Raw genomic sequence first — 20817 nt, 5'->3', positions numbered from 1 at the left:
AGTAAGAATAATAAAAAGCCAACTTGTTAAGAATGGTCCAGCATGGAGGATAGGTGGGCTACTGAGAAAGCAGTGGCTGTGGAGATGAGCGGGATCTTGTTCTTGTAAGTGACTTTGTTGGTTTCACCACCTCCCCAGAGGCGCGCTCTCCATTGGGTTAAGTGTGCGCCTTTAGTATAAGGGAGGAAAATCTCTGAAGTTGCTGGCTTTCTTGGATGAGGTACAGGTTAGGCACAAACCTTCCAAGAAAGACTGATCGAGTTCTTGACCTGTGCATGGATAAGAGACTTTCCCCAGTGACCCTTATCATTCATTGGGTCCTCTCTATGTGCCCACGGATACAAGTATGAATTGCATTTTATACTTCTTTAAAACATTCACCCTCAATTTCAGAAATGTAATGGTCATTATGAATGCCTCTTAACAAAAAATGAGACACTGGAATCAAATAATGCCTTAATTTAAAAACAAAAATACCTTAAAAGTCATCAGAGAGGAACACTGAACCTCCAGATGGAAATAAACATTCTAGGTAGATAACACCTTTTTCAGGCACTATGTAATGTGTAGAAATTTAAAGTCTTGTATTTAAGAAAAAAAAATTTTTTTTTTCTAGCTTAGACTCTCCTGATCTACTTTTCCCATTCGTTTTTGACCTTGTGGTTATCTTGGAAAATAAATTCTCTATTTTGTGGAAATGGTGCATTGTTTAAAATACTCCAAAAGAAAAATAAATGGATTGAAGATAAATTAATTTAAGAAAGTAGATAACTAATTTCAGAAAGGTTTTATATAGACGAACTGGCACATTCCCTTTGTAACTACTGTTTTGCTTTTGTTATTAGAGTATTAATAATATCTACTGGTACGTTCATCTTAATCATGTGACATGTCGTTATAGCCAAAAGGAGTGGAAGAGCCTGTCTTGGAGATTTTCCCGGGGAAATCCTGAGGTCATTCATTATGAAGTGTACCGTGCAAGAGTGGCTGAGAGTAACCACAGTGCTATTCATGGCTAGAATAATTCCAGCCATGGTGGTTCCTAACGCCACTTTATTGGAGAAACTGTTGGAAAAATACATGGATGAGGATGGTGAGTGGTGGACAGCCAAGCAAAGAGGCAAAAGGGCCATCACAGACAATGACATGCAAAGTATCTTGGACCTTCATAATAAATTACGAAGTCAGGTGTATCCAACAGCTTCAAATATGGAGTATATGGTAAGGATGTTTTTCAATTGGTAAATACAAAAGAAATGTTTATTGATGCTTTCAGCCATCATGGTTAGATTTCTTCATACTTTTCTTTAATCTTTTACCATTGTCCTGTATGAAATAAAAAAAGCTTTTGTTCAAGGATATCTTCCTCTGCACATTCTTTATTAAAGTTCCTCTTATTTTTAAGAGCTCTTTGAGTTTCAGAGAATTAAGTACCTTCAAATGCAGCTAAAGTGCTCCAAATCCTACTCTTACCTGAAAGTCTCTATACTGCTGGACAGCAGGGGCATTGGCTTTTAAGTGACTTAATAGAATAATGACATTCTAATATCTGATAGAACCTTATGAATGGTGGTTGTGGAAAGTTCCGAGATAATGAATCTGAAGAAACTTTCTGGATTCCATATATATATTTCTAGTGGGCCTTTGACATTGTAAAGGGCATATTTCTGTGGTTGCTTTATATGTTACAGTGCTTCAGCAATGACTTTCCCCTTCCCTGGATTCATTTTTTGTGAACTTTCAAGTATGAAAATAAGGCTGGGCAAAGTATTAAATAAAAATATCCACCTTATCCTTGATAACCTTATATTTACTCAGCATAAATTAACAAGTTTGGGAAACTAAATTACTTCTGTATTAGTTTACTCTCCATATTTAGAAAACGTCAAATATTCATGATATTACTTCCATGAATTAGCTATGCACTAGCAAAGCCTGATAGTAAATAGTAGTTGGTGACACCAAAGATTCTTTAAAGAACATTAGAAATAATATTTCTCCTTTGCATACATTGCAGGGTGTGGTTATTTTTAATGCATTCTGGTTTTTCCTTTTTTCTACATTTACATTAGTTGTCTTGGGTATTCTTCATTTAGATAACTTTCAAGAAATATAGAAGTCTAAATTTCCATTACCCATTAGAAAATATTGCATTATATTGTTTTGATTTTTACTGGACAAAATATTTTACCCCAAAGAAGGTAGGTAGTACTCAAGAGAACTTGAGAATTGGGGGCCAGGAGTCAGGCTGTGTGGATTTAAATTTTGGCACTGACCACCATTAGTTGTATGATGTGGGGCAGTTTCTCTCTACTTCATTTCCTTATGTATAATGAATGCATGTACTAATCTTAGACAATTGTTGTGAGGATTAAATGAGATAGATAACCTGTACAATGTTTAGCTCATTAACTGGTGTCTCACAAGATCTCAGTAAGATATGAGATCTTGCCATATACAACTAATTTTATTTCTTCCTCATATGTTTATATATACAACTATGCCATATACAACTAATTTTATTTCTTCCTCATATGTTTAAAAATATCATCTAAAGAAATCATTAAACTCTTCTCAAAATTCAGTGCAGGATATAACATCTCGAATGTTTCCTATTTCTGCTTCTTGTGTATCTTAAAGTGTGTGTCCATAGTGAAAGACAGCATGACTTCTTCATCTACCAACCTTCAAACAGGCTCCCAATTAGGGAGCCTTTCCAAGTAGGCCACTCTATGCTTATTCCATGTGGCTAGGTATTCAGTAGCTTTTTCTTTAAAATAAAGAAGAACTTGGGAGTTCAAACCCACAAAAGGAAATCTGAAAATATTTGTGTGTGATTTAAGAAATTTATGGAAATCAGGAAAGAACAGTTCTGTGATTCCTTTTCATGTCTGACTTCCAAAAAAAATAACTGTCTATTGTATGATGTCTGGTCTGGGATGTTTATATGGGTTTCTTTTTAGTTTCATTGGTTTCATTCTGTCCTTGAAATGTAGATTCAGAAACCAGCCAGGGTTTATGTTGTGTTGCCCTTAGATACTATTAGCACTGGAACTGTGTCTTGGCCTTTAACCAGGTTTCAGAGGAGTTCAGTGCTTCACTGTAATACTGGAATACAGGATTTTTAGAATCCACATTCAGGGAGAAGTTTAAAAAATATTACTTGTTGGAAATACTGTTGATTTATGTATTTTATGATAGTATAAGTACAGATATGGATCAATATTGTAAAATACAATTGATTCAAATTGTTATTGAGAATGTATTTATTCTGAGAAAAATACTATTAAAAATTGTCCAAAGAGCTGTTTTCATAAAATCTGCCATGTCCTATGATAGATGCCACCACTTTTGGCCATGTATACCATGTATGTCATTTCTTACTCCATGTTTGAATAACCAGTTACCTTATTTACAATTAGTGCTTATTTTAGTGCCAGGGTAGCCAAGCCACATCTACACGTATTAGCATCACATCCCCACCCTACTCTTATCCTCATTTAACTTGGAGGGTTAAACATTGACTCTGGAAAGCTGCATCTTCCCTTGCAAAACTTACAGGTTGATTGAGAAGAAGGAATAGAAATACCTGAAACTTTTCTAGTAAGCCAGAACACAACATCCCTTGTTTATGGACAATACCAGGGCAGCACAGAGTGGTGGAATGTTCTAACTGTGAGTTAGAATGATGAGCTGTTTGGTGTTTCGTGAAGGTGGTCAGCACCACGAACTCTATAAGAAATTGGAGGGCATATGTCAATGAGAAGAAGAGGATCAGACACATGCAGGAGGCAAGGATTGTCAGGCTGATTATCAGGAACTAGAAGAACATCGAGCTGATGAAATCACACATATGTGGCAGAGTCAGGAAGGGGAGAAATGAGTTATTGATGACAGGAACCAGTAATCCTGAAGAGAGATTTTCTATATTTAATTTAGGGCACATTGAGAAATGGAATCCTTTTAGTCATCAAAGGAAACTCTTGCTGAAGACGCAATGGATTTTAAAGGAAAAAATACTGGCTTTGGAACTAAATAGGGTCATATTTTTTCTCTGCTGATTGCTGGTATTAACTCTGATGGTTGGTAACCATTATGGATATTATTTCTTTCATTGGTAAAATCCGTGAAAAAATATAAAGCCCACAGGTTGCCGTGAGAGGACACATTGAAGTCTGTTGAACAGGTTTGCTTTCTTCAAGCCTTTCGGTCCATGAGCTGTGGGACCTCATCATTTGGCTTATACATTCCTATGTCCTTGTTTCCTGCTCATCCTTAAAATTTGTTTCCCAGAATTTTGCTTTTTGTCCTTCTTACTTCTACAGTGCCTTTTCTCCATGACTTTAAATACCCTCTGATATTCATGGCTTCATGTTCCATCTCTCCATCTGAGCGCTCTCTTTGTGCACATCTTTCTCATTCTTCTTCCTGTCCCTTGCATGATCTCTGTGTGATATTCTTCCACAGGGATTTCAAGCAAAGGATGTCTGAAAAGGAAACTAACTACCTTTTCCTTCACTCTCATTTGCCCACCTGCATTCCTTCCTGTCATCTTTCTAAGTGAATATCACTGATGTCTGTCTGCTCAGTCCCAAGAAACAAATGAACGAACAGGTAATTGGACACATCCTCAAGTCCTGCTATCCCTTTCCACACAAAAAACAAATACCAACTACTTGCCTAGTTCAGTAGAGTTTGTCTCAAGAATATTTCTGAATTTGTCTCAGAATCTCTTCTATTTTATCCTCTTGTATTTCATTTGCTCATTGCCTCATGTCTACATGGGTAGTAGAGTTTTCCACCTGCCTACTATACCAATCTGTTTCTAATTTACTTCTGACTTAATCCACCCTCCTCCCTTTTAGGAAAACTGACATTTTCCTTAAACAAATATGTGCTGGTCACTCACCTATACTCTTGTCTTCTCCTAGCAAGCTCCTATTTATCCCTCAAGACTAAGTTGAAACATTCTTTCCTATGATGTTTTCTTTGGTGTATTGATTTCCTTATCCTGCTCCTAAAGCACTTCATTGTAGCCTGTTAATAGTATTTAAGTTTCATTGCAATAAAATATTTGCCTCTCTGTTTTCCTTTCCTAGAACATTAGGGATCATACCTTATTTATCTTTAGCATCCAATGCTTGGTGCATAGAAGAGGTATTCAGTAAGTGTTTGTTAATTGAATGCTCAGTAAATATGTGTTGAATGAAGGGATGGATAAAAGAACAGGTGAGATTATATGTGGGATAACTAAGGAGGTCAGGTAATAAGAATTAAATTTATTATTAAATAATTAAAGTTCTGGAAGAAAGAATATTACCAACACCAGAGACACTTAATGGAAAATAGAAACAACTTGAGAAGAAGGCATAAATACTTCAGATAATTCAGAACCCCTCACAATTTTTTTTCAGATACTTAGGGGATGCTAAAAATTATCAAGTGTCCTGGAACTTAAATAGCAAAAAGTAGTAATGGGTATTTGTATCTTGTTAACACATTTTTTAACATGTGTTCTCTTAAAACATTATATAGATCAACTAAAATCTAAAACATTTACTATTGTACAAAGTGCAGCTATGTCTAGAATGTGCCTTAGCAATCAAGCGCTTGACCTAAAAACGACACACTGCCCAATTATATAAACCATTTCCCGCTATTACTGCTGTTTCCATGTCTTCCTGAGACCTGTTGGCAGCCATCTGGGAGGGTTGATGGCTGGATGTGTTTACTCTCATCTCAAATGTGGGTGAGGATATGGGCAGAAGCTTGGCAGGACTGTATTCCAAATGTGAACAAAATACCACTGAAGGCCTCTCCTTTTGCTAAGCAACCGGAGGCTGTGAACCCAGTGGTACTTTCAATGTGCAGTGTGTGATGAGGCAAACAGTGGCTTGGTTCCAGTGTGTCCCTTGCATTCTTTCTAAGGCCATGCTTAAAATTGGAAATTGGGTTTTTCCTTATGTGTTTCATAGCACATAATTCCAGAAACTTAACATGGGGAAACCTTGTTTTTTGAACAGGGTGATGCTAATCTGGGATGTACAAATGATGTGCAAAAATCTCTAGCTGTGGGTTGCTGTTTGCTCTCATAAATCTCTTATTTGCCCTCAGTAATATGTATCTAAAATAAATGCAGATGAACACGTGATGGCTTTAGACTCATTGACCCATAGCTCAGTGTTTATACATTTCTTACTTTAAAATAGTATCCTCAGTTTATCATAATGAAAGTTTCATTGTAATTCTTGATTCCTAACGCAATAGTTTTCTGTGAATAGTGCTTCTCTGGTTATTTTCAAAATTTAAATATTTTTAACTTTATGCAGTACTTACATGCACTTAAAGGTACATGAAATTTCCTTTATGTTTCATAGAATATTATCATTAATTAAAGTAACTAAAATTTCTATATTCTAAATTTAAAATAGCTTTTTTTTTTTAATACCGAGGATTGAACTCAGGGTACTTGACCACTGAGCCACATCCCCAGACCTATTTTGTATTTCATTTAGAGATGGGTCTCACTGAGTTGCTTAGCACCTTGATTTTTGCTGAAGCTGACTTTGAACTCACCATCCTCCTGTCTGGGCCTCCTGAGCTGCTGGGATTACAGACATGTGCCACCATATCCAGACGAAATAGCTTCTTTGATTTTCCCAAAGTATTATTTCACTTCAGTAAGAATGCTTAGAAATAATAAAGTTATATTTTGATTTAAGTATCTTCATTTACAAAAATTTAAAGTACATGAAAATTGAATTTTAAAAAATGCATTGACACTTTAATTTTTTTTTCTTTTGGAAATTGCACTGTACATAATATTGCTTGTAGAAATAAAGTGACCTTATAGCCCAGTTCTACTGAACTTTATAATAACTGTAGAGGAACTCCCTGGAGTTCTGGGAGTTACTAAATGTAAGCAACTGAAGTAGAGCTTTAGACAGGCAAGACATGGCATGGAGTTACAATGAAATAATCAGAGAAGAATGCCACAAAATTCTGCAATTGTAATAATATTAATTCTTTTGTTCAATATATGTTGGTGTTTACCATGCACTGTTTGGGGCTCAGCACTGAACACAGCAAGCATTATTCCTAGCAAGGAATAGATGTGAAGCCCCTGAGTGTCCAGACCTGGCAATGTGGCTGATAAAGCTGGGGAAGTGTAGAAAACGAGGTTGAAGAACTAGTTAGCAAGGAAAAATACAGGTTATTATAGAGATTCTCCCTTTTAGTGATTAAACAAAAAAATTTTTTTTGAGATTTGAATAGAGGAGGAGCTTATCTTATACTTACTCAGGACTGTTTGGATTTGTTGAAAATCATATTTAAGTGGTGAACAGAGGGGCAATAACGGGAAGAGAGACAGAGTGACTGCAGTAATCACAGTGACGGTGGCTAGGAATGTGGTGGCAGCTGTGAAGGTGTTGAAAAGCAGCAAGAGTGTGAATGTAAACCTTTTTGTAATCATAACATTGATCCTGAAAAAATCAAGGAAGCCTTATTGCCAGATTATGCAATTGACTTTGCTGCTAGTAGGCTGGGATTTTCTGCATCTAGTACAAAATTAAATCTCTGATGCCTAGGCTTCAGGTTTTTGAAAACTGAGGGCATTATCCATTCTGGTTTAAATATTGATGGAGAAGTTTCTGGATCTGTCAACTTGTAGGGGCATCCAGAATGGTTACAGAGATTCCAAACATCACCAGTTACTTGATACTCACGTTATCAGCACAATCCTAAAAATTTAGAGGTGGTAGAACTTACCTTGCCTTCTAACTTCCTTGAAAAAAGAAGTCTGCTGTTTTCCTAATTTATCTCCTCCCCAATCCCTAAATCCAGCCATTTACCCTACTCCCTGCATAACAGAAGATGAGAACATTAGCGTGAGATTCAGAACAGAACAACGTATTGTTAATGCTCTGCTAACTGTAATTTTTCAACTTAGTTTTAGAAAGGAAATTCAAGAGGGAACAGATCTCAAATTTACAGGCAGTTTATATGAAAATGCAATTTCCTTGCATTTTTCTGTTATCTTTACTGAAGTCCTTCATGAAAAATTGAAAATATTTATTTGTAGCTATATATAATCACAGTTAAGAGGGATAGTTCAAGATCATTCATTCTTTGTTATCATTCGGGTTGTATTCTCTTAGATATTCCTTTTAGGAATTCATATAACCAAATAATTGCACATGATTTAAGCATCTATTGACTAGTCCTGTTGAATAGTAGGGGAGGGTTTCTCTGAGTTGTTGGCTTTTGAAATGAGAACTGAATTACAAGGAGTCAGCTAAGCAGAGATACACAGACTATTATTCTAGGCAGAAGAAATATACTAAGCACAAGGTCTTTAAGTCATCTTTTGGAGCTTCATAAAGAAGGTCAATGTGACTGAATGTTCTTCAGTAACAGGGGAAGTGAAGATGAAATAGATACACAAGCATGGGCCAGAGAACTTTTGGGTCTGGTTGGATTTTATTCCTAGTATGATAAGCCACTGGACAGTTTCTTTTAAGGAACTGATGTAGCCTTATTGCCAGTGTCAATCTCTTTCAGCGTTTCACTGAGTTAGGAATCCATCACTATATTCTAGGTAAAAGATAGTGGTGACTTGGGCTAGGGTGAGACTGATAAAGATGGAGAGAGGTTTGTGCTTTCAGTGAATATTTGGTAATAATATTGCTGACTAGTTTTGTAAACAGTGAGGTATAAGAAAGAATATGGCATGTTCTGAGGTTTTTTTTTTTTTGTGTGTGTGTGTGTGTGTGTGTGTGTGGTGTGTGTGCTAAGGATTGAACCCAGAGCCTTATGCATACAAGGCAAGCATTCTGCCAATTGAGCTATCCCCCCAGCTCCTGTTCTGAGGTTTTAAAAGCCCCTTGGTGAATAGTTGAAGCATTTGATGAGACAGGAGGAGAAACAGCAGGAGAAGGTGAAGGTGAAATCAGGAGTTTCATTTTGGCTAAGTTTAGTTTGAGGTTCTGAGCCATCCTCAGTTGCATTTTAAGGTCAGTGAAGAGATGAAAATAATTGAGATAAGAGTGTGGGGATCATATAGATATTGTTAGGAGCTATCTGAACTCAACTTGCCGAGCAACATCATTTAAGGAGAAGACTTATTTACAGGGGTCGACACCTTGGATTGAGCCCAGGGGCATGGTACTATGTAAAGACCCAGCAGAAAGGTGAAGCCAACAAAGAAGTTGAGAATAAGAGGCTGGCAAGCTTGGAGGGAAAGACAGAATAAGTTGGTGTCGCCCAAGCCAGGAGAGGAAAGATTGACAAAGGAGAGGTCACTTTTTTCAGTATTGCTGAAAAAGCTGTAAGATATGAAGATAAGTTAATTTTGTCAATATGGAGGCTATTGGTAACCTTTTTATGGGATTTCAGGGGTGAAATGTGCCCAAAAGCCCTGATGAGGAGTAAGAAGAGATTAGAGGATATGCAAATTAAGTAACTTACCTACTCAAGATACCATTGCTGGGAAGGAAATTGGAGAAATGGGAGACTATAGCTATAGAGGCATGTGGAAAAGCTTTGTTTTGATTTTTTGTGAACGTATTTATAGGTCAATGGAAACAAACAAGTTGAGAAAGTCCTTGGTGTGGGAGAGAGAAAATAGAACTACAAGTCAGTTCATTTATTCAAACAGCAAAGGCTGAGGCTGTTGACACAGAAGTAGGTCATTTGGTGTGTTTGATAAAGAAAAGGGAATTTTTATATGAATGCTTTTATTACTTTGGTGAACTACAAAGCAAAAGCATCAGCTGGGATTGAGTGGGAAGGAAAGAAGGGGGTTTAAAGATAGGACTATTATCACTATTATGAAATAGTGATTCTGGAGATTCTGGGTAAGGATACTTATGGAGTCAGACGTATGGGAGGTGTTGAGATACTTCAAGTTCACTTTTCTCTCATTACTTTAAGTTCAGAAGTCTATTAGGTATGGGAGAAGTTTACTAGTATGTCATGATATTACCAAAAAAAAATTCAGAGATGGTAAATAATGTTGCCTTTTCTATTTTGCCATTGTTCAGACCACTCTATCCAGGCACTACCCATAGTGTCACTGCTTGACTAGGCAAGAAAGAGATAATTGAAGTCATTTGAAGAAAGAGATAATTAAAGTCATCATAGGAGGGGATCTATTTTTAAAGTATCTGGATATTAGACATTACAGATCAGGACACACAGACCAGATAGTATATTTGAGGTTTACATTGAAAACTGAATGCTAAATATAGATATTTGTATAGGAACTCTAAAAATACAATTAGGTACCGTTGACCCAACTAAGTAACTTGCATTCATGGGTTATGAACTGGCCAAAGATAGGAACCTAACACTGTGATGTGGTGAATCTTACTGATTTTCTTTATACTGATTAATAGAATCAATAAGGTATTACTATGTCAACTACCTACATGTAGCTTATTGGGGGAAAGAAAACAGATAGCCTGTATTAGTGGCTCATCAACTTCAAAGGCAAAATATGAAAACCAACACAGTCTCTTTTGCATAAAGCAGTGCATGCTTTATATTTTACACATTTAACCAACACATATTTTGAAATCAGTTACCAGGATATTAAGGGTAGAAAGTATTTTTCATGAAAAACCAATGAGATATGGTTTGTAGGGTAGAAATAGGGGTACTTTATTCCATTTCCCTCAAATTTTAATGTGCATAGACTTCCCTGGGTTCTTGTTAAAATGCAGATATTGACCTAGTAGATCTAGGGGTGGATCTAATATCCTACATTCCTAACAAGGTTCCAGGTGATTATGGTAACTGCTGGGATCCCCATATGAAGTAGAAGGAAAGCTTTCTGCCTCCTGCAGGAAGCAAGGTTTAAAAGCAGACATGAATAGCTGACTCCAGAATTCAGTTTCTTTAATTTTCCCTCTCAATGATTTCTTTCTCCTTCTCTTTTTTTATAATATATCAAGTGTAACAACTGATGCAGGAGAAGAGAAGCCCCTTTCCTACTCTCCTAAGTATTTAGACTTCAGAAATGAAGAGGCTTGGACAGCATGTCCACTATGTCGGCCTACTGTTGAGCTCCATCTGAGGAGTAGGAAATGCAACATCAAAATTAGGCAATGACCCTGCTCTACTGGATAGTGAAAGAGCTGCCAGTGACAGGAGACATTTCAAAGGCATATGAGTGAGAAGAGAGGAAGGCGAATTTCAGAGAGGGCAGGTGTGGATGGAGTGGAAACTAGACCATAGGATAGTCAGCTACTAGGTGAGACCTGTCATGAACATGGAATTACTGTTATGAGCTCTCCCTTTTATGTTGCAAAGGGAGAGCTTTGCAAACCCTACATTAAAGAGCAGTCACCCAAAGACTGACATGATAATGCATTGGGGTGGCTCTTGAATGAAGATGGAGTAAGGACATCAGATATTGTCTGTGAAGAAAAGACCAAGAGGTCTCTTCTGCTGAGATTTTTGTGAACAAAGTGAGTAAAACTAAAACAATAAAAAGCAGTGCTATTACATGGGAACATCTCTGTACTCATTCTGTATGCCTTTGGGGTTTTTATGCTGATCAAGCTCATTCATCCCTGCAGATTCTTTCTCTTTAAGGGATTTCTACTTTTCCTCATAATCAGCTTTTGAATAAACCTTCCCTCCAGAGTCAGATGCTGCCTCCACCCCAGTTCTGGTTTCCATAACCTCCTAGACGTGCCTCTGCCTCTTCTCTATATGTCCCCCCTCCCCCCTGTCCTCGCATTCCTTTGTGGTTAGAAACTGTGCTGTAGTAATCTTTGTAATCCCCAGCTGAGCAGCTCACAGGTGCTCTAAGCTCAGTATTATGCTAGTTGGAAGGAGAAACAGTGTGATGAATGAATACAAAGATGACTAGATTTTTCAACAATTTAAAGTGGACTGAATGCAAAGGATTTGATTCTGTTTTGACAAGTTAGTTCCGTTAGAAAATTGCAAAGGCATTCTTCCCAGTGAAGTAGAGAGCTTATGTTTTACTTAATTTTCCATTTTTAAGTGCAGCAGTTTTTTGATTAGAGGGAAAAACTTCTTTAGTAAGCATGACGGGTTTTTAAATTCTCATGGATTTTGGTGATTTTTCAGAGCTACAATGAGTCACTGACATCTCTGTCATGTGACGTGGGGTGGTCAGAACCTCTCTGAAGGCAGGGAGGGGATCTTCCTGAAGATAGAATGATCACAATGCCAAGGCTTTCCACTGAGAACTGTCTTCAACATATAAAGCATATAAAGTAAGAAGAAAACATTAGTATCTTTTAAACTGCATAAGCATAACAAATTCAGAACGAAGGAGTGGCCAGGGGAGGTATATTAGAAGAGGTATATTTTGAAATGGTATTTGGAAGAGGTTATAGTGATTATGTAGTAGGGTCTATAGTATAGAGCATTTGGATGGTGAGAACTTTATCTGTAGTTATTGGTAGGTAAATATGAGTGCAGCTTTGAAGGGGAGAGTGTGGCAGATGTGATCTGTGTGAACTGATCTGGGCCTCTATTTTGTAGATATTCAAGGGGATATTTTCCCAAATGATGGAGAATCTTGTTCTATTGAGTGATACTCATGGCAGACTTGAGCAACAGCATATCACTATTAATTTTTTTCTCTGCTTACCTGTAAAGAAACATTTCATTGGGAGTAGTTTGGCAGCATTTAGTTTGGTTTCTGAAAATCAATACAAATTATTTCAAAACTTTGGGTTTCTTCATATTTTAAAAATATTTGTCTTAGCATATATAGATACATATGCATGTATATATACAAACATGTATTTCTGTGTATGTGTGTGTATATACTTATAGATAGATAGATAGATAGATAGATAGTATTGGTATCACCTAAACTCTTTTATTTAGTTTTTCTGTAGAGCACATGTTGTTGTATCATTTATTTCCTGAAGTTAGAAGCTTTAGAAGAAATGTAATTTGGGAATTTAATGTTAGCAAGGTCTCCAATTATTTGACTATTAAGAGATTCAAAGCAATGCTAGGAATAACTTACTCTAAACTTTAATTCATATTCTGTGATTATTCTTTCATTTGAACTTTAGATGGCAGTGATTATCCTGTGTTTAGATCATTCGAAACTTTGGATTTAGGGAGCTGAGGGCATAGCTTACAGCAGAGTACTTGCCTGGCATGCAAGAGGCCCCGAGTTTGATCCCCAACACTGATGAAAAAAATGGGTTTGAAATTCATCCTTGGTCATGTGAATATCAACAAGGTTCCAAATGGAAATTAAAAGTTCATATTAATTACAGCAGATTCTTAGAGTCTTGTGATTCTTAGAGTAATAGGAAGAAGAAAACATTTATTAAGATCTGGAATATGTCCAATAATATGTTAGATAGTTTGCTGATAAAAATTTTGAGATCCTTTTATACTCAGATATTTGTTTCTCAGGAAACAAATGATACATTAATATGTGCTCTACAGAAAACAATAAAATAAAGAGAGGTCTATAGGCAGAGTGTGGACTGGGTTAAGGTGAGAGACGTACAGGAGATGGTTGGATGTTCAGCCTTGAATGGTGGAGCCACAACTTAGTGGGACTGAAACCTGGAACTGGACTGTGTGAGAGAACACCATCACCATGGACAGGCAGAGAGGAGAGGACTCAGAAGGCATAATCAGTATTTAAATTGCCCTGATTTGTCATCTATGTCTTCCATTGGCCAAAACCAACCAGAAACCAGAGAGCCTGAGGGGGCTCTAGGTAGTTGAGCCTCTTGAAATATAGTACATGACATCGGGGGCTGAGATAGCTGTATGGAGACAAATGAAGAATAACATAATGTTTATTTCTCAGGTTTTCAGATAAAGACTTTGGAAAGCTGTATGTGCATATTTGCCATCATGATAGTCATTGTTTTAAATGTCAGGAAGGGGATGCTGTAGGCATATTCCTCAGTAAAGTGAAGAATCTGATTGAAATGCTGTGGTTATTAAAATAGCTTTCAGCTTCTTGGCAGTCAAGAAAACAGAAGACCATAGAGTTTGCATGGCTTTCTATGGAAGCATAGCAACCTGTCATTCCTGAGGCAAGAATCATTGGAAAAAACACAGAATTCTCAATACAGTGAGAGAGGTAAAATGAATATCTGTCCACCAACTTTTTCTTTTACAAAATTTTCATGTTAATGTTTGTTTTTAAAGTAGGCATCTCTAAGTGCAGTAAATTAAAGCAAGTTTTAATTAGTTTCAAACCCTGTTACTATCATTTTGATCTTAAAATATAAAATATATGAAATATTAAAAACTGAATACTGAGATCTCCTCAGATCTTGAGAGCTTAGTCCTGAAGAGTAAACGACTCTTCTCTTTACGTGACAATGAACAGAGTAATGGCATTACTGTAGCCTTTATCAGAAAGTCTATAAAAAGTTATGACATTTACAGAAAAATTCAACTTCAACTGATAGGGACTTACCCTTATGTAACGGACGTCCTTCCACCTAAATTTAAATCATCATGTACCTCTGCGGCTGGGAACTTAGGTTCTTGTGTATCTGACCTAAGTTATTGCCCAGTCTCAGGCACACAGGTGCCATGGAAAAAAAGTATAAGGCACAAATTTCGAGTTAAAATTCTGGTTTGGTAAGACTCAAAGCAATAGAGAGAATTAGGAGAATATGTAGTGTGGTAGTCAGCTTTTCATTCATGTGATAAATATTTGAGAAAATCAACTGACAGGAGGAAAAATTTATATTGGCTCATGGTTTCAGAGGATTCAGGCCATTGTGTGCTGACTCCAATGCAAAAACATCATGGTGGAAGGAAGACTGTTCAGCTAGCTCATGGTGGCCATGAAGCAGAGAGCAAGAGAGTGAAAGAGACAGATAGACAGTGAGAGGAGAAACAGAGAGTGTGTGAGAGGGCATGGGAAAAGGGGACACGAGACATGATGTACCCTTCCAGGACATGTCCACACTGACTTACTTCCTCCTACTAGGCTTCACTTTCTATACAGTTTCCACCATCTCCCAATAAAACCCTCAAATTATGAATCTGTCAATGAATTAATCCACTGGTGAGATGAGAGCCTTCACAATCCTGTCCTATCTCCAGACATCCACTTTTGAATATTGCTTCATGGGGACCATGCCTATAATACATGAGCCTTGGGGGACACTCGAGATCTAAACCACAACACATACAAACCATAACATATAGTAATAGGTAACTTATATGTTTAAAAAAGATTCAGAGGAGGGTGAGATAAAGGGAGTTTTGTGGTTGCAGTTGGTTCCAAGAGAAGGGACTTTCCAAGAGGAGAAAGGATAGGGTTTAAGTAGTTAAGGAAGAGAGGATAGAGAGAACAGTCCTGTTGAAGATAACCTGTGGTTATCTCTGGTGTGACCAAGAAATATGAATGGACAGGTGTTAGAACCTTACTACTGAAAGCATGGCTTCTTAGCACGGTCCTGGCACCAGGTTAGACTTAGCATTTATTTCTCTCCTGACCAACTGAGTCATAATCTATATTTTGACAGTATTCCCTAGTGGTTTCTAAGCATGGTTATCTAAGGCTGGGAACTCAGGTTCTGGTACATCTGACCTAAGTTATTGCTCAGTCCCAGGCCAAATGTGAGACTAGAAATAATCAATAAGTGTTTATTTGTGATCTATTCTAAGCCAAATTTTATATTAGGAGCCATAGTAAAAGTTTATTAGAGCAGCTGTAAAGGGCCCATGTTGAGAATGGTTGGCCACAGGGGCCTCAATGGTGCAATGAGATGAGGTTAATTAATAGAAATTCTGGACAAATGTAATGTAAGTGTTGTCTCAAATTAATGGCTCTATTGCCCCATGAGGACAATCTGCCCTATATTATGCATCTGTTATAATATTAAATATAGTAGCTGTGGGCCCAGGGGTATGTGCCTATAATCCAAGTGTCTCAGGATGCTGAGGCAGGATGGTGAGTTCAAAGCCAGCCTCAGCAAAAGCAAGGTGCTAAGCAACTCAGTGAGACCCTGTCTCTAAATAAAATACAAAATAGGGCTGGGGATGTGGCTCAGTGGTTGAGTGCCCCTGAGTTCAATCCCCTGTAAATGCCCCTCTCCCCCCAGAAAAAAATATGTATATGTATAGTATTTGTATAATATTAAAACATGGGTGTTTAATTGGAATTCAGATTTCCATATCAGAAATAAATTAATTTTAGGCATCTCTCTCATGGGTTACTACTTTTCTTTTAGTGATGTGGCTTTGTTTTAGAGTCAATTTTAAAGGAACCTTGCCTGGCCTGCCTCACAGTCTCTGCAGTTTCCTGGAGACCTCAGTGTGTGCATGGCCTTGAGGTGATCCTGCTCTCTTAGAAGCTGGCAGTGCCTCTGTGCTGGTGACTTAAGTGCTTTCTTTGAAACCTGAGCCTTGTGCATTTTCCCCACAACTACAAAGTCTTTTCAGGACAGGTGAAACAGCAGTTGAATACCTGCAGTAACCTCAAATGGCCAGGGGCACATTGCGGCTCTTTTCCATAGTGCTTTTTAGTACCAGGTGACTTGCTAACTAAAATATCAGATGCCTTTTCAGCACAGAATTATTTGTTTATTTATTTCGCTGATGTCTGTTTGGAAGAAAAGAAAGTTACTTTAAAGACTTAGAATGAAGAGTTGTATTTGGAATTTGAATCCGGTGACTTTTAAACTGTCTGATGTTGCTTCCATAGAATAATGAATTGTTGGGATATCTGGGTGATCCAGTTAAAGAAAGGATCACATGGGCAACACATTTCATCAGATTATTTTTATTGCAGTTTCTGATTTAAATAATCAAACAGGCGATTTGAGGAGGTATTCAATTTTGAAGTAAGATGATTAATTTAAGAACCTGTCTTTTAGAAGTGGTGAGATAGCAAGAATAATCTTGTAAAGGTGTTATTATAAAAGACAATTATATATATATATATATATATATATATATATATATATATATATATATATATTTAAATTACTTTGATGTTCGTGAGTTGACACAAAAATCACTGTGTTCCTGTTAACTGTCAGAAAAATTACACAAAGAGGACTGTGCCTTATTTCAAATATATTACCATTGTGTTTTCAGGACAAGGCTAAAGAGAGGCCTGGTTTTAACTTCTTGATTAAAAATATCTTCTTATTCCCTTAATTGGAAATTCGTTTTCGTACCTTTTGTTATATTTATCTATTTTGAACAGTGTTAATACAGGTGGCTCAGAAACAATTGAGCTCTACTTTAATAATTACTCATAATTAGAACATCTGAAGCCTACTTGGTTATGTGATCTTGGAAGTCACAAAACTGCTTTTGCCCCTTAGTTAAGAAAATCTCTTTATTGTCAGCAGAAGTATTATTTTATTGTTAGTATGTTCTTATGGGTGCTGCAAGTACTATGGGGTATCTCCAAGGGAACGTAAGTCCAAATAATAGCATTTAAAGCTAAAAGGAAGGAAAAATATATTTTCCATTTCTCTGATGTTACAGATAAGAAAAACAGAAACCAAACTTGACATTATAATTATACTTATGTGCCAATGATAGAACCATGTAATCTGGTCAATATCATTCTGCTATATTGAATAAATCCCTATTTTCCTCCCTTTCTTCCCCACTTGGCCTCTTTTTCTATTCTTCTGGTCTCCTTTCTATTTTTATGAGATCAAAGACTCATCTTTCCCCCCCTTCTCCTTTCTAGCTTCCACATAGGAGAGGAAATTCTCATTGACCTTGACCGTGGAATTTATTTTTCAGAGTTTATTCCAAATGCTCAAACAGCTTTAGGAAATAGTTTTTATCATGTTACTTGAAATTTTCAGTGGTGGGAAGGCAAGGCCAGAGTATCCAACATAGATTCAGACGTCCAGCATTACTGCTTTTTTAATGCCACCGTGCTTATGTTAGATTATTATTTTGCTAGAAAGCAATGCATATTTTAAAAGTCCACATTAAGTTTTAAATGATGTCATGGGCTTGTGTTTGTCATTTCATTAGATTACCTAATAGTATGATACTTAAGAACCGATTATGATTTTTTTTCACATTCATCTTGGGAATACATTAAAGATATATCACTTTTGTGAAAACATACAACAAATTTAGTCTTATATATTTTTATGCTATTTATAGTATTTCAATAATTGATTATAATATGTTCTGTATGAAATGGATGTTTAACTTTTATGTGGAATATGGTCTGTCTTCCACTTTAGTTTTTAATACTGTGTTAGCTTCATATTACTAAAACAAAATACTTGAGGCAATTAATAAAGACAAAAGGTTTATTTAGCTCACAGTTTTTGAGGTTCAAATTAGGATTAGGTTACCCCATTGCTTTGGGCCTTTGGTGAGGACAGCCCATGGCAATGGTGGGAGCATATCATGAACCAGGCAGTCACATATCAAGCAGAGAAGCAGAGAAAATGAGTAGAACCCACAGTCCTATGAGAGTATGACCCCCAATGACTTAAGAACCTCTCATAAGGCCCCATCTCCTAAAAGTTTCACAGCCCCTCTTAACAGAGCTGCTCTGGGTACCAAGTCATCATATATGTATTTTTGGAGGACAACTACTCATATTCAAATCATAGCAACTACCAATTGCAAAGACTTAGTTATCAGATAATGCTCATCTCCAAACAGTTCATAGTGACTAATCAACATTCATCTTAAACTCTTATATGACATAGTGCAATAAAAAATTTGAAGCTATGAAGAGGAATTCCCAAAACTTCAATTTCCAAAGTATATAGATCTGAAAATAGCTATAAATTTACTATGCTCAAGAAGATGTACTTGAAAATACTTAAAACTATTAAAGAGAAAACTTCTCCATACTTAAGAGAGAGAAAACACTAAATTTCAAAGGAGTCTTTTTGCCTAATATACAGTGATATAACTTATTGGTAAGCTTGTAGTATTACCTCTACTAAAGCCATCTTCTTGAATGATTTCCAACTACTATTGAATAATCTATTTGAGCAGGATAGCAGATATCCTGGTGGGAATATGAATTGCTCATATTCATTCAGATTTCACAAAGGATAGTGGTCAAAGTTTAATGTTAGTCCAGATAACTATTAATTTCTACTTTCTACAAATATAATATTTTAATACGAAAGTCATTATGTATTCAAAGTCTTTTGTTAAGATTTAAATTTATACACACACATACTTGGAATAAGTGAGCCGCCATATTGGACTGGCTTAAAAATGTTGAGCTGGGAGTGTAGCTCAGTGGTAGAGCACTTGCCTAGAGTATGCAAACTCTAGGTTCAATCCCCAATACTACAGAAACAAAAAACAGGAAAAAAATACTAATGAAATAAAGAATGTCAATAGTATTCTCAATGTTTCTTTTATTAATAAAACTTCATTGAAGACATTACTATGTTCCAAGAAGGAACAACATATAAATATTGCTGGAAAACAAAGGCGTTTTCATTTCTATATACCTCGGGATCCATTTTATAAAATGGTAATTTTAGTGTAGTTTGACTTGAATGCTGGGTGAATACTTCAGAGAGGGAAAGAAACAAAACCAAAGCCCCTTAGGCCATCTTGATTTAATTTTCAAACCTGAATTTAAATAGCAATTCTTAGAGACCAACCTTCATTTTAAACAGAATGGTTACAATGAATTATTGATAGTCTTAAAACCTGAAATAACATGTTGTAGAATGAAAATATACACATACCATACTGTCATCATGTCACGACAGACAGTATTTCTTCCAGAAGAGCTATATTTCCAGTACCTTGTGTTCTAATAATCTTTTTGATTTGTATTATTGAATCTGACCTAAATACCTATTCTTGATTACATTCTTTAAATAATTTCTTTTAAATTGTCACTAATTAATATTTATTAAATATTGATAAAGGACTGAATTTTGCTGTATGCCCTCTCTGCCTCAGCCCTTATGTTAAAATAATAATGACCTTATTGGTGATATTATAGTTTATTCAACGTGTTTTCCTCCTATTTTCAGTGGGCTAACCAAAAATTTAAGTTGCAACTTAGAAGCAACTTACACATGGTGTATACACAGTAAATGAAGTTAGTCCTCAAAGTCATCTTTCTGAGTAATCAAATTTCAGCTGACATATTTTACAAATAAGAAAAATTAGCCTAAAGCATATGAATGAAATATTTTAGATTTTATTTTAAATTCTATATAGTATATATAAACAAACTATCAAAATTTACAAATTTATTAATTTGAAGCTAGTTGTATATCTTCTCTAAAAAGGGTCTATCTTCAATTTTATCCAAAAAAAAATGACATCTAAGATTATAGAATCATGTGAAACAAGAGCAAAATGACCTCAAATGACGGTCTTCAGGACTCTAATGCAGGTCAGCTGGTGGTGCTCCTTTGGGGTCCTACATGTTTCCATGACCTGGAGCACCATCACGTGAGGGCTTGGCTGGAGCTTACAAGGCTGGAGCAAACTGTTCTTGATCTCCATCTCTGTGTTGTCTCTCCACATTGTCTTTCCAGCTATCTCTTTACTGTGGCCCAACTTTTAAATTGTTGGTTCATTTATTCAAGATGTTTCTTAAAATTGAAAATAAATATAAACCAAAAGCACATAGAAGTTCTGTTTCCTAACCTAGCCTTAGAAGTCTTACAACCTCATTCTGTTTATCAGAAGTCACTATGCAGCTCAGACTGAAGGAGAGAGGGGGGGGAATTCATCTATACCTTATGTGGAGAGAGCATTTTAAAACATCATTAGACATTTTTTCCCTAGCCATCTAGATCTGTGTGTGATCTTCTTCCAATTCCTGGCTGTTCCTGACAGGCGGTTGCTGGA

General features: G+C 36.3%; 1 protein-coding gene across 1 annotated transcript in view; it reads left to right on the top strand.

The window, feature by feature from the left end:
• The first annotated feature begins 963 nt into the window (after nucleotides 1-963).
• Nucleotides 964-20817, top strand: part of Crispld1 (cysteine rich secretory protein LCCL domain containing 1) — a 42352-nt gene continuing 22498 nt past the window's right edge. The window contains exon 1 of the mRNA XM_027948704.2: nucleotides 964-1221. Coding sequence (XP_027804505.1) covers nucleotides 964-1221 — 258 coding nt within the window. The remainder of the gene's footprint in view (nucleotides 1222-20817) is intronic.

The sequence above is a fragment of the Marmota flaviventris genome, chromosome 15 (assembly GCF_047511675.1).
Source record: "Marmota flaviventris isolate mMarFla1 chromosome 15, mMarFla1.hap1, whole genome shotgun sequence".
NCBI lineage: Eukaryota > Metazoa > Chordata > Mammalia > Rodentia > Sciuridae > Marmota > Marmota flaviventris.
This window is presented reverse-complemented; position numbering and strand designations above follow the sequence as displayed.